At 43.2% G+C, this 14,342-nt stretch overlaps 1 protein-coding gene and 2 pseudogenes across 1 annotated transcript; 2 read left to right on the top strand and 1 right to left on the bottom strand.

The window, feature by feature from the left end:
- Window positions 1-52: 52 nt before the first annotated feature.
- Window positions 53-1,324, top strand: LOC112467281 (annotated as a pseudogene).
- An 846-nt stretch (window positions 1,325-2,170) lies between these two features.
- On the bottom strand, window positions 2,171-5,609 carry LOC112467280 (annotated as a pseudogene).
- A 4,345-nt stretch (window positions 5,610-9,954) lies between these two features.
- LOC112467279 lies at window positions 9,955-11,367 on the top strand. The gene has a single exon (XM_025035826.1). The coding sequence runs from the start codon at window positions 9,955-9,957 to the stop codon at window positions 11,365-11,367; it is 1,413 nt and encodes a 470-aa protein (XP_024891594.1).
- The last annotated feature ends 2,975 nt before the right edge of the window (window positions 11,368-14,342 follow it).

The following is a 14,342-nucleotide window of genomic DNA, read 5'->3' as shown; positions in this document are numbered from 1 at the left end:
CCTCAGATTACGAGTCTGGCGCTCTACCACTAGACCACACCGCCGCCACGAGTACTTTTTACATATTGTAAGATATGACGACACGTATGAAAATACTCTCGCTTTTTATCGGTTGTATCCAGCTATGATTCGCCGTCGCGCTGTTATTTTGACAAAAATCTTCCCTTCCGTCAACATCCAAAGTACACGACGCCTTGCTGCGCGTTTGCCTACGTTCGTGTGTTTTGTAAAATCGGCTCGTATTTTTTATGATCTCACTGAGCGTATATTTCAAAATACCATAACGGCGTCGAAAGCAGCGATACTTTATTGTATAAACCCGGCTAGCATATTTTTCTCAGCTCTATATTCAGAATCCATATTTACGTCGTTAACATTTTATACCATGCTTGGAAGTACCGAAGGTATATCTACTTTGTTTTCCCATGGCTTTGTCAACTTTGGTGAGATAAACGGGTGTCGTCAACCGTGGCTTCCCTATATCGTTCGGACTTAAAACGTTGTGCACGTCGGAAAAACGAGAAAAACATCAACGAAAGCACGACGTTGCAGTCTTGTGGCATATTTTGAACATACGCAACGTAAAAAACTATTTTGCCATGTTACGCACCGGACGTCGCGCACTCGCTCCATTTGTTCTTTTACAAATATACACGTATATGAAATTTTGTACTTCTACGTTCGATGATAAGTCATTCGTGCCAGCTCACATTTTACAATATGCTACAGACACGACACTATGTCTACCAGGTAGTATAGATCAAACGTGGTGTACGGCTACGTTGCCTTTAGCTTCGTCGTATGTGCAAAGAACATCGTGAAATGTAGGATTCTTAAGATATTATCACGTTAAACAACGACCAACGTTTATTTTAGCTCTTCCGATATTGTATATTATGTCGCAGTGTATAAAAGAATTTTCTTGTAACGCGAGGGCGAACGACGCCGTGTTAAGATTTTTTGACAGCAAAACGAAAAGCGAAAGTGCTGTTGTAAAGAAAGATCCCGTGAACATGTTTGTCTTTGTGGTACATGGTTTCGTTCTAACCATATTTTGTTTCGTCTTTGTACATATATCCAAATCAGCACATGTTTCGTAGCCTCTGCAACTCCCATGTCATATTGATCGTGCGCGTTGACCATGTCTCACAACGACGTTGACCATATCGCGTTACGCGACGAAAGTGACAAAACAATATGTTCTAAGTGGAAAGTATTTTTCTTATCTCAAAATCGATATATCGTGCAAACGAACGTTGTCATATTTTACTTTCGAGGATCGACACGCGTAGAATGTTTTATGTTTCCAACGTTCTTACCGTAAACTTGATATGTTACAACGTCTATATACGTGCGAGGAACGTCCTTCCTGTTTCTCCTCTTTTTCATGCGTGAACGTTTCTAACGTTTTCGACGATATACGTTTATGTAAAGAATAATCTTTGAAGTCAAAAAGTATTTGTAACGAGTAGACGCGTACGTGTATTATTTTCTATAAATATTTAAAGGAAGATAACTGTTTTTATATGTTTTCTGACGTTACGTGTGTAGCGAGGTACGATGTAGACGTCTGTGACGAGGCCGTGTATTTTTCGCGGAAACGCTTATATATTTCTACAAAATAAAAAAAAACTCGTTTAATGTAAAAAACCGTACCATCCACGAAACACGACATACGGCATTTATATACACGCGCGAGATGTCTTAGCTTGCTTTACGGTGCACGTTTTTATACTTCAATATTTCGATAGGCGTGAAATATAATGTTAGCGAACACGCAGGACCATCGTCGACTTGACTCGTAGCTTTACGTATGATCGTTTCACTCTTTTTATCGACACTACGCGTATCTGCGCGTATGCAAGAGTTCTGATGTTAGAGTTTCTGATGTTAAAGTTTTTCGATATTCGCGTATCGCGATATCGCGTAAGACGTGCTCGAAGATCACACGTTTCACACGGCTCGTCGGTTTCTTGCCGTTCTACACGTAGCTGTTCACTCCACGTACTTTCTTTTATGCTATACGGTAACACGGAAAGTTTCATTAAAAACCGTGCGCCATATCGCCACGCTACGCGTTACTTTTACATTTTATATATACAGTGACACATTAAATCATCACCGCTTACAATATCGTAATATTTTTTCACCACGTACTTCCAAATACTCATCACGTCGACGTACAACTATCTATCATCGAAGCTCCACTTTTACGTCGGATTGGTATACTTTTAAACGCGGCGTAGAAAAGCGTAGGCTCTATACTCGTATCCGTCGTGCCGTTGCCAAAATACCGTATTTTCAAATCAGCTGGTTACAGCTGTCTTATGATATATGATATCATAGTATGCCGCGCGTCGCGCACATCGTGCATAACACTTTACTCACGTTTACTAAAATCTTTTTTTTCGTCGTTAGCACTGTTGGATGCTAACATAACCAAACACATGTATACGTTTACACTACACCGTTACGCTAAACTTACTTAAAAGAAACACATACAAACAAACCGGCGCACGCGCGCGCCCAAACTTACGACGGTGAACGGCCGTTCTTGCCTTGTACGTGTTAATTTACGAAGAAAGCCCCGTTCATTCTTACCATGGCAGATTTCACGATGAAAACTTAACCACTGTCAGGAACAAAAAACTCTAACATCAGCCACGACGCGCCGACTCGTCTCGAAAACGTAAAGGCCGTTTTACATCATATTATCGAACTTGTGCTCGTCCCGTAGGACGGTATAAACGTTACAAAGTAACTTACATGGAGAACGTACTTGTTGTATCTCCGTCCGGCGTAACGACGAGCAACGTTTATGCAGCAGGCCATCTTAAAGTATTTACCAGATACGGTTTTGTACGTTCCTAGAGGTATTTTGTACGACGCGTGGCATATTATATAAAGCGTTTAACGTTACTCATCGTTGGCAAGTTCGTAACAAAGCTCGGAGCTCGAAGCTATATGTATACGAAAGACTTACAGATACGCTACGATCTGATGTTTCGAGCTTACAGAAGTCTTGCTCTTAACGCCTGGCCATGGCGTTCGCGCCGCTTCCACACTTTGCAGAACTTGTGAATGATTTTCGAAAAAGCTCCGTGGATGCAAAGCAACGTACGGTTTCGCTTTTGTGTGAACGACGTGTTCACTTCGAGACTGTAGACACGAGTTTAAAGATACACCGTTAGCATCGATCGATATCCGTTTACGCAAATATAGAACGCGTCTTACGTATCGTTGTCGCGATAGTTCAGAACATTTTCTTTACGTTCGTATAATATTCAGAAAGCGCAAAATATCACACCGCTCGACATACGATCTTTTCTAGTTTTGAGCTTTAGCGTCTTTAAGTCTTTAAGTCGTAACTCGACATACGAACGATACGTTCAACGACGTTACCTTGCACGACGTAAACTCGTCGGCACAAGCAACGTGTGGATCGAAACCACTACATACGATCAACTTCAACCGTGTCAGATCTTTTGATCTACCGGCGGTAAACGCCGTTAAAAGATTTTGCACCTGATTCGAGTCGTTCCTCCGTCGAACGTCTCGATCTTTTATGTCGAGCTCTCCCCGCGTCTCGTCCGTCGCCTCCACGTGTCGATCGACGGTTTCTACCTTCAACCATTTACGCCTTTTAAGCTTACTTTGTTTGTAAGTTCTTTTGAGAGATTTCAAAAGTTTCACGTTTCCCGGCCTTTGCGCACGTTCTGCACTCGTCATAGAAGACGTTGGTTCTGAAAAACTCTTGAGTAACGTACACGCCTGCACACGATGTTACATACATAGACGACAACACATACAGCACCGAGGAACAAACAAAAAGTAGTCGTAGATATATCGCGTAACGACGGTACCGTTATGGTGTAAGATATAAGATATAAGGACGGTACGAAGCACCGAAACTAACTTAGAGCAAGTCTTTAACGTGAGCCCTCACGTTCGTCCGTTCGTAGAACCGTTGTTCCTCCAAACCTCTTCTTCTGCACCACTTTCTGCTGCTGTTCGTACTGCTTCTATCGTCTTGTAACCGTTCTTGTTTCACTTCCAACTCGTCTTTAACGGCTGTCACGAACGTTCATGGATCACCATAATCAGCGTCCACGTTCCTTCTAGATATCTGCACGACGCGTGTTTCTTTTGTGCCGACGCACTCTTAGTAGCGCAGTTATCTTATACGTTAGAGCAGCGACTACGACGAACACAAGTTTCACCTGATGAAAACGGGATCCCCGTCGTAACATCTTCCCTCGCGCACAATCAACGAGCAGCCGAGCCAGAGTTTTACCGCGACACGTGATCTTTTCGTTATCCGTAAGTGCGTCCTAGTGAGAAAAGAGTTAACTTAATATCTGATACTTTGCGAGGAAAACAAAAAATAGTCCAGGATACCAACGTGATCTTTTAAGACGAGTATAGCGTTTTCTAGACTCGTGGCTGGTGGTGGTTCTACAACGGAAAACTTTCACGCCGGAGGAAGTCCCCGCACTCGCCGCTGCACGAGTGAAGAATCTAAAGGTACACGTTATAGTTCTGACACTGAACTATAACGTTGAACATTTTTGCAACGTCTTGTACTCTTCCTTCGACGAACGTCTGAAAAAGAACACGTGTTTGTTTATCTCTGGATACTCCTTCTAGTATACGAAAATGATTAAAGTAGAGTATGAGTATACATATAGAAAGAAAGAGAGAGAGAAAAAGAGAGAAAGAAAGAGAGAGAGACGTACCTGTAACAAACCCCAGGTCCAGTCCTGCCTGTTCTCTCTTTTCTTTGTTCCGTACTGGCTTTGCTTTGCCAAACGTCTTTCACGCTTTGCCGTTTACACGACGGCGCGTAACTCCGTTTCTTCACTTTTCCACTATCAGCGACAACGCTGCGTCCATCACGGGTACGGAAAGTTTCCGCACGCGTAGTTGCAACACGGCCGTTCCTACGACCGTCAGATACCGACGCAACGACCTAGGAACGAAAGAGAGAAGAAAAGAATTTTTTTACATTCTTTTGCAACGCACACAAAAGTGTGTCGTCAAAATAGTATCGCGCGGGAGAAGATATATATACCTTGTACGACTAGGCACCGTTCACCGTGATCTTTTTTTAAATATGTAGACGCGTGTCAAAGAACTGAACGTGCCCGCGTCCAATATATAAAAATATTTTACTTCGGTCGCGGAACCCGTTCCAGCTAAGCTCGCAGCTCGTACTTTTACGGACGACGTTCCAGTAGAAAATTCCTCCAAGACCGACGAGTTGCCCATCGTGGCAAACGCGTGTCTTGTACGAGCGACCACCGTTGCTTTTATCTGTACACGATAAAAAAAGCTTATCGTACACGACGATCGACAAGATAAACTCTGACGTAAAACGTATCTTTTTTCTCCCCAAAAGCCTTTTTTTAAATATTTTTTTATCAACGTCTTCCCTTTTTCTCATCAAAAACATACTTGTTTGCAGTACGCTTGCTTACGAACGAGAAACTAAAAAATATTGCACTCACCGTTTTACGATCAACTCTTTTATACTCGATCTGCGACGTGACTCGTAGGCCCGTGGGTTGAACTGGTTCATCCCAAGACAATGTACGACGGAGACTGTTCATCTCGCTAGAATACTTATCTTCCTCAAAAACGACGGCGCGGTCGACCTCTTCAGACAGCCCGACACCTTGCAGTACGCGGGTTTCGCCACAGCGTGAGTTGTAATATCGGTTTCACACTGTCAGAGAACGTCAAGTAAGCCTTCGTGCAACCCTCGATGGAACAGACGTAGGGACGCTCGCTGGTGTGAGAGCGCGCGTGGATCTTCAGGTTTTTAGCTCTACTAAAGCTTTTGTCGCACTAGAAGCACGGGTGCGGCTTCTCCGTCGTGTTGGTTCGTACATGGACCAGTATCTTATATCTACGTGAAAGAAACACGAATAATATATATATATATACATATATATATGTACACGCGCGTAACAAAACAGGAAAAAAAACACCGTTGTCCGTACGACGGCTACGGACGTCGCAGACACCAGTACGCTCTTACCTGCATTAATGTTTGTGTTGTTTTTGAGGCGCTTCCGTGGAACCGCGACTCTCTAACACTCTAGCTGGTGGTGGCTGCGTGTCTCTTGCCGTCAAAGAGTGGTTCGTCGATCTCTCGAACTATGATCCGCTCCTCGATTGCTCTTTTCTTACCGTACAAGATATCTGACGGCCAAAATTCCTCCATCAAATTTAAGCATATGATTTTCGGCAGCCAGGCGGGTATCCTCACGCTAGTAAATTTCACGTTTTGTGTATAGGCTGTTTCCCGATCCACCGTATGTAAAATTCGTTCAGGTTGCCAGGTTCGAAAGGCAATATCGTCAAAAACGATACCGTCCGTCGTGCCTTCTTGAAAACGCTTGAAATCTTCGGTATCCCTCACGAGGAGCGGATGTTTAAAATGAGGCAGAGCATACTGGGTTTTCCCACATCGAGTCTGTAACGAACAACGTACCGTATACATGAACGAGCGGTAGACGTTCCCGGGGAGTGCCCGAAAATGTATAGTTTCGTGCTAGAAACCATGTTTCTAGAAATCGATTTTTTTACGTTTTTTAATTTTTTGGAAACGACGCGACCAAATCTCAAAGACGTATATCGGTGAGCGTTTTCGGGGAGTTCTCGAAAGTGTATGACGTTTCTGGGGAGTTCTGTAAAGAGTCGACGTTTTCGCTACCGATTTTTTGAAAACCGATTTTTTTAATTTTTTTAATTTTTCGGGAACAAACCGACATCGAGAACGACGTGACCAACGTTCAAAAAAAATAAAGTAGGGGTACGACGTTTTTGGGGAGTGCTCAAAAGTGTACTATTTTTTGTTACTGATCTTTCGGAGGAAGGGGTGCTATGATGTGTCGAGCTTTTCGTTACCGATCATAAAGATCGAAGACGAGAGTGCACGAGTCATATGTTAGCACGTAAGAGGCTGCGATATAGGACGAGATAAAGAACGCTGCCGATAGGCCCTTTCTGTTTTTGTCTGCGCGCGCTAGCGATCTCTATGTTACCGATTTTTTAGACGAACGTAAAAAACGTAACAACGGAGATCGTTCCGAAGTCGAATACGTTTAAATGACATATATGATAAGTTGCTATTTTCATATCGTATCTGTCAAAACTACGAACACAAGCCGTTCACATCGTAACTGTCGCAAGCACGTAAAAAAATATTTGCACATTATAAGAAAGAGAGAAAGCGCGTAAGAGGATCGTCGCACGTTCGAAGAAAAACAGAGAGAGAGAGAGAAAAAAAAACAGATACAAAGAAAAAAGGTCGGTATCTTAAATATAAACGTTATATTTTAAAAAACGTACGTCTTTCACGCTCTCCATCTCTTTGTTTTATTTCTTTTTTATTTTATGATGATGCGCGTTTCATGATTTTCTGTCTTTGCGTTTTTTAAGAAAAAAGGATCGTCGCACATTATAAGAGAGAGAGAGCGAGAGAGAAGGAAAGAGAGAAAAGGAAAAAAAGAGAACAAGAAAGAGAGAGAGAGAGTTCTTTTTTATCTTCGTGACTTTCTGTCTTTCCGTTTTTTAAGAAAAAGAAGACGCGTCGCACATTATAAGAGAGAAAAAGAGAGAAAAAAAGGAAGAGAGAGAGAAAGAGAAAGAAAGAGACAAAGAAAAAAGGTCGGTATCTTAAATATTTTTTTTTTCGCTCCATACATTATATCGTACTATAATATAAAACCCGACTATTTGTCTGTCCGTCCGTCTGTCCGTATATGCGATCTTCGTGACTTCCGTTTTTTATTAAAAAGAAGGCGCGTTGTACCGTATAAGATATCATGAACGAAAAAAAAACTCTCTCTTTCTCTTTTTCTTTCTTCGAAGACGGAACGAAATATAAAAACATACCATTAAAAAAAAATTTGAAACTTCTGAAGAAAAAAGGTCGGTATCGTAAATATTTTCTTTTACGTTCCGTACATCATACTAAACATAAAACCCGACTGTTTGTCTATCCGTCCGTATATGATATTTTCGTAACTTCCGTTTCTCCGTAAAAAGAAGGCGCGTTGCATACTATAAGAAAGAACGAAAGAGACGAGACGTAGAAACCGTGTTGCAAAAAAGGAGGTTACAGATTTTTTTTAACAGTATATTTTTAGATTTCGTTCCGTCTTATAAAAAAGAGAGAGAGAGAGAGAGAGAGAAAGAGTTTCGTTAGATAACTTATTTCGAACGTTTCACGGTGTAACGTTTCGAACGTTTATCATGCACGCGAGATTTGTTCCTGTTTTCTTGATTTGAGATGGTACGTTACAGACGACGGGTAGAATTAAGGCAAGTAAGGTAAGTGAGTTTCTAACATAAGGTGAGTTTTGTCACGAAAGAAGACACGTTTATTTTTTCGTACGTATACTATAATATAGAACGTAAGTTCATACCAAGTACCGTGCTTTCATTTTTGGACGTTCTTAAACGTTGGGAATCTTTTTGAAAAACTACGTTACGAACGAAAAACATAGGATTTTAACGTAAGTAATAAACGAACGATATTTGAAATATTATTTTTAAAAAAGATAGATGTTGGCAAGTGCGTAAAATATATCGTGTTTCATTTACCGAGTTGTCGGAACGCACAAACGTGATCCGGATAGATGTACAGACATCCGGCGATGTACCGTTAAAAAAAACATATGTAAAAAGGACGCGTAAACGTATTCGAAGACCAAAATATACGTACGTAAGACGGAGAAACTTACGTCGTAAACGATACCGTGCGTACGTTGGTGGATTTGAAAAAAATGTCAAGAAAGAAAAGAAAAAAAAACCGTGTCTATAGTGAGTTCGGAGGGCCGGTGTAAACAACAACAGCGAGAAAGTGAGAGTACGGAAGAAAGAAGGGAGAGCGTAGAAACGGACGTAGAGAGACCGGCACAGCAAAGGGTGTTAGAAACTGATGAGGCAAAGACACAACGTTTAGAAAGAGATGCCCAAAGACATACTTAAAGGAGAGCCGACAAAAATGAGGAAGCAAGAAGAAAACGAGTGGAACGTGTTTCACAAAGACGTGTCGACAGGCATGCTGAGAGACGACGCCAAGAAAGAGACTTGACGTCGCATGTTGCGCTTCGTGCAAAAGAGAAGGAACGTAAAATAAAAGTTCACAACGTAGATCCACGGACGGTGCGCGGCACGTTTTGCAACGCCGTAAACTTTGACGGTGAAAAACAAAATAAAAGACACGTTACATTGTGTTGTCAAAAAGGAAAACGAACGTTGGAACCACGAAAATGTCCGGACGTTTTACGCAACGTATACATGGGAAAAGATGCTCACGCTAGGACGTTCTTAAAGACGCGTCGTACATCGACGAGTACCGTAGCACGGGCTTTGCGGGGTGCTCCAGGAACGAGGACGCCTCTAGAAGTAGTGACGCGTGCGCCTTCGTGTTTGAAACGTCCGGGGCACGCGCCGCCGTTGATCTTGACGTCACGGCGTCCAGGAGAAGGGGAAGCTCCACGTTTTGCACAGTTTTCGTTTATAGATACTGAAGAAGCTGTAAGTCAAAGATTAAAAAAGGAAGCAACGAAAGACTGTGCGGCAAGTTTTCAGAGAGACGTGACACGTCTCCGGGAGCCGGACACGTCCGTAGCTACAACATTTGAGATGCGGCGTCAGCGAAAAATAGATTTAAATCCTCAGGGTACTCAAGCACCAACGTTGACGTTGTCGTTCAAAAAAAATCCGAAACAGGATAAAAGAAGGTCGACGGCCCCATGTGCAAGTGAACGAACCGTGGTCTTTACGACAGTTGATGGTGAGCCTCTCGTTGGGAGAGACCGTAGGATATATAACAAAACGTCGACGGATGTTCAACAACGATCATGTCTGACGAAAACGTGTGATCCACGGTATGATCCTTTCGTATATCTATATGGTAACGCGGGCGGGCCGTTTGAAATGAACGCAACGACGCCTCTATATCAAGGATATAAACGTTTTCAGATGACGTCGTCGGCTTACTTGCTGGCACCTAGAAAAGACGTTAGTCACGTTAAAATGACAGGCAACGTGAGGTGTTACGTCCGCGTAGCGGCCTATATGAAAACTGAGGCTAACAGACTTACGTATCGTAACGTAACGCAGCTGAAGATAAGAGCAGAATTATCGTCAGGCGTACGGGATCACTTAGATACGCAAGAACAAACGGAAGGACGTAAAGCTGGTATACCAGTACGCGTACCATCATCCGTTCGGGGAAGTCCAAAAACGATGCAAGAAAGATATCAAGCGGCACGGTCTCGGGTAAGAAAGTTTGAGAAACCAGACCGCTTTTTAACAATGACCGGCACGCCACAGTCTCCGTCACGTAAGGAAACGTTTGTGGGCGGTCAAGTAGACGCGCGTCCAGCGTTAGCAGCAAAAATCTTTAACTTGGATGTAAAAGAACTGCGGAGAGATCTACGGCAAAAGAAACGTTTCGGAAAACACCGAGCTTATGTAGGTGTACGTGAGTTCCAAAAAAGAGGCGTACCACCGTTGCCGTTACTTGCACGGTTAGGTGCGGAAAAAAAGCCAAGGCCGGAAAAACGTCGAGATAAGATGGTATGGACTGAAATCCCTGCGGAAGAAAGGTCGCCAGAGCTTACGGCACGGGTTTTAAGGCCGCGGTGTCACGGATCATGTAGCGACAGATCGAGAAGATATCCTTGTCAAGGGAAAGATGGAAAGTGTACAAAAGGCTATCCAAAAAACGTTAGAAAGGAAACAGAAGCAACGGAGACGGGCGATCTTCGGTATCAAAGAAAGACGCGAGGGAAAAAATACAGAGTAAGAGGAAAAGAACGTACGACGCGCGGAGTAGTGTCCTCGTCGCTATATTTGTTACGGAACGATGCGCGGCACCGGACGTTGGAAATATGTTCCGCAGTAAAGAGTGTTGACGACTTCGACAAGTACATTCACAAAGGATTTGCGTGTGCTGCACGTAAGGTGCAAACAAAAGACGGAACGAGACTACGTAAACGAGATAAGGTAAACGCCGTCATGGATGCAAGCGATGTTGGTACACCAGAAGCACGGTGGAGACTGAACGGACATGAACGGTTTATGAAGTCTCCGACAGTACGAAGACTGGCAGTTCCGTTGCCTACGCGTCAACGGATATATTTTAAAGAGGGAACGGAAGAGCAAGCAGCACAAAGTGCGCAGAAAAGGGACACTACACTTACTGCATGGTTTAACGTGACGCAAGATGATGAAAGAACGAGACCGTTTGTCGACGCAGAGCGTGCGTCACACATGGTGTATGAAAAGAAAGAAGCAAACGGGAAAAAGGAACAGAAAAGATCTGTTCCAGATTCGATACAGTAAGCATAAAAGATACGGAAAGATATTATCTACGCGTGCTTCTTCTACATATTAAGGGAACTAAATGTTACGAGACGTTGAGAACTGTCAACGGAGTTCTTTCGGAGACGTTCAAGGCGGCGACAAAAACAAGGACGTTGCGAGACGCAGATGATCACGGGGGCAAAACGCTAGAAGTAAAAGAGAGTCAACGGCCTGCACAACGTAGAGAGCTCGTTGCTTATATTTGCATATATGGAACACCTACAGATGTACCAACACTTTGGACGAAATATAAAGACGCCCGGCGTGAAGATTATGTACACAGAACGCGAGATACGTCAAAAAATATAGCTTAGACGTGTATCGCGGAACGACGGAAACTAGCTGTGTAAACTTCAACGTGCCAAAACCAAAGCCAGTGAAACGTACTAAACGAGACGCGGCGTTAGATGAGGAAAGAAGTAGAGGAGAAGATTTTGTGTTGACCGTAACGGCAGAGCAAAAGCACGTGTACGCGTTAGTACGGAAAGTACGTGAAAATAAAACGGAAGTCAAAAGGTTATTTTTTATAGACGGCGTTGCAGGAAGTGAAAAAACAGACCAAGCAGCAACACTTTTAAAGGGAGGAAAAACATATTGTAGTCTGTTGAAACTAACACGACTACGAGATGAAACAACGAACGCAACGATCAGAGGAAACACGCAGAAAGCAAGAGACGTACGCTTTGCGAACGTACGACGCGGGGCGGAAATAAGCCGGACTGTAGAACAAGCTCTAACAGCAGTCGCGAACGTCGTAAGAACGTTGATGAGGACGACAAAACCATTTAAAGCAAAAGTACGTCTTTTTGCAGGAGACTTGAGACAAACGTTACCTGTAGTGGCTCATGCAAAACAGAACAGCTCGACGTGAGTCAACTGTAAAACACACGCTACGATGGAAGAAAGTACGTCAACGTAAACTTAAGGAAACGATGAGAACAGGAGAGGAAAGAGACGTTGCAACGGGACGTAGGAGAGGGTACGTTGACGACGACAGCGGGACTACAACAAGATACTGTTACGTCCACCCTCTCGTACGTCCGGAAAATTTGAAACCTTTTTTAGATTGTAGGAAGACTTTGGTCAGACCTTACTCATAAGAACAATGACTTACCGACAGTAAGGATTACCACCGAACAAGTTACCATACTTACTAGCATAACTTACCGATAGTAGGATTACCACCGAATAAGTTACCATACTTACTAGCATGACTTACCGACAGTAGGATTACCACCATACAAGTTACCATACTTACTAGCATGACTTACCGACAGTAGGATTACCACCGAACAAGTTACCATACTTACTAGCATGACTTACCGACAGTAGGATCACCACCGAATAAGTTACCATACTTACTAGCATGACTTACCGACAGTAGGTCATCACCGAATAAGTTACCACACTCACTAGCATGACTTACCGACAGTAGAATTACCACCGAATAAGTTACCACACTAGCGATAAGTCACGACCTGCGCGATAAGCCTAACCTACCCACTAGCATATATTTATAGAAGATAAGTCACGATATACGCAATAAGCTTGGCCTATTCCAATAATGTATATACACAATAAATAAGTCGCAATGCCCACTAGGGTTTAGCCATAGGAATTTCCCCGCAACACTTCTTTCAGGTAACGCAAACCTAAACCCTACTAGACCCTTCCTGAAAACTCAGGACATGACCATATAAGGAGAGAAATCGAAAGCGAAGCCAATGACGCAACTCAATTCTTCCACTCAAGCAACAAAAGGAAGAAAACTCAGGCTATGACCATATAAGAAAAGAAATCGAAGACAGAGCTGATGACGCAACTCAACCCTTCCACTCGACCACTCAGTCAACCCTTCCACTCGACCACCCCCGCCATCGGGAAAACAGGAATATAAGGGCAAACATCCCAAGGGACGCTCTCAGTTCCCCGGAGTTTTACCTCGATCACGGACTCTCCAGTTAAGTAACCACTGAATCCTTCTCGAGTCTCTCTGAATCCAGAACCTTCCTATTTCAACATCGAGAATCTTCCTATCTCCACGTGCGTTACCGAACCCAGAGCCTTCAGCTCTCTCACTACATATAGAATTACGCGTCATATAGAAATACGCCATACGTTTGTCCCACTCGACAATTATATAAATATATATACATTCTGATTGTAATCTTGTTACTTTTGTAATCATATGTCCTATGTAGAATTATTATAATATACAAACATTTTTATACAATATCTTACTCTACAAATTCTTACACCTCTTCGCACATCCTCCACTGATCCCACTTACACTACATCCACACACGAGCCTAGTGCCGTACGAGCGGCACGTCTCCGCCTGTGGGTATTCTAGTAATTGCAATAAGGCATCCAAATCACCGGTCCTCCCCTTGTGCCACATCTGCGTACGAGGCAGTGCCGTACGAGCGGCACGCTACCGTCCGTGGGTATCTGGAGAGGGGCAGTGCTGTACGAGCAGCACGCTTTCTCGCCACAAGCAAGAAGAGTCAACCGAAGCGTATTTGTCTTTTAACCTCAATCAGTAGTTAACAAATGCCCAAGACGCGACGAAGCGGACTCAAGGTACGCACCCGCAGGCTCAACCGCCTTTTGTTCGGGACCTCTCCGAATCCATTGTTAGGAGTCCTTTCCGATTACGCGCCTGATCCTGAATACAAAAAGTACTTCGTCGCGAGCACCGCGTGCAAGGCGGACGCGAGACCAAAACTCGAAAACGTAATTTTAGGGCGCAAAATTAACATTTCTGATGAGAAAGCATTTAATACTAGGTGAAAAATACTTGTGTAATAAATACTTGTGTTAAATTACTGATGAGTATTTCAATGTTAGTACTGAAGTACTGAACCAAGGATTCCATGTGTAATAAATCACTGGCCAGTATTTTAATATTAATACTCAAGTACTGAACTGAATATTCCATGTGAAATTAATCA

Source organism: Temnothorax curvispinosus, unplaced genomic scaffold (assembly GCF_003070985.1).
Source record: "Temnothorax curvispinosus isolate PA1 unplaced genomic scaffold, ASM307098v1 QBEX01017124.1, whole genome shotgun sequence".
In the NCBI taxonomy this organism is placed as follows: domain Eukaryota; kingdom Metazoa; phylum Arthropoda; class Insecta; order Hymenoptera; family Formicidae; genus Temnothorax; species Temnothorax curvispinosus.
This window is presented reverse-complemented; position numbering and strand designations above follow the sequence as displayed.

Bases quoted from the DNA above. Each gene is read 5' to 3' on its own strand.
- LOC112467279 (XM_025035826.1), top strand. From the start codon at position 9,955: ATGAACGCAACGACGCCTCTATATCAAGGATATAAACGTTTTCAGATG.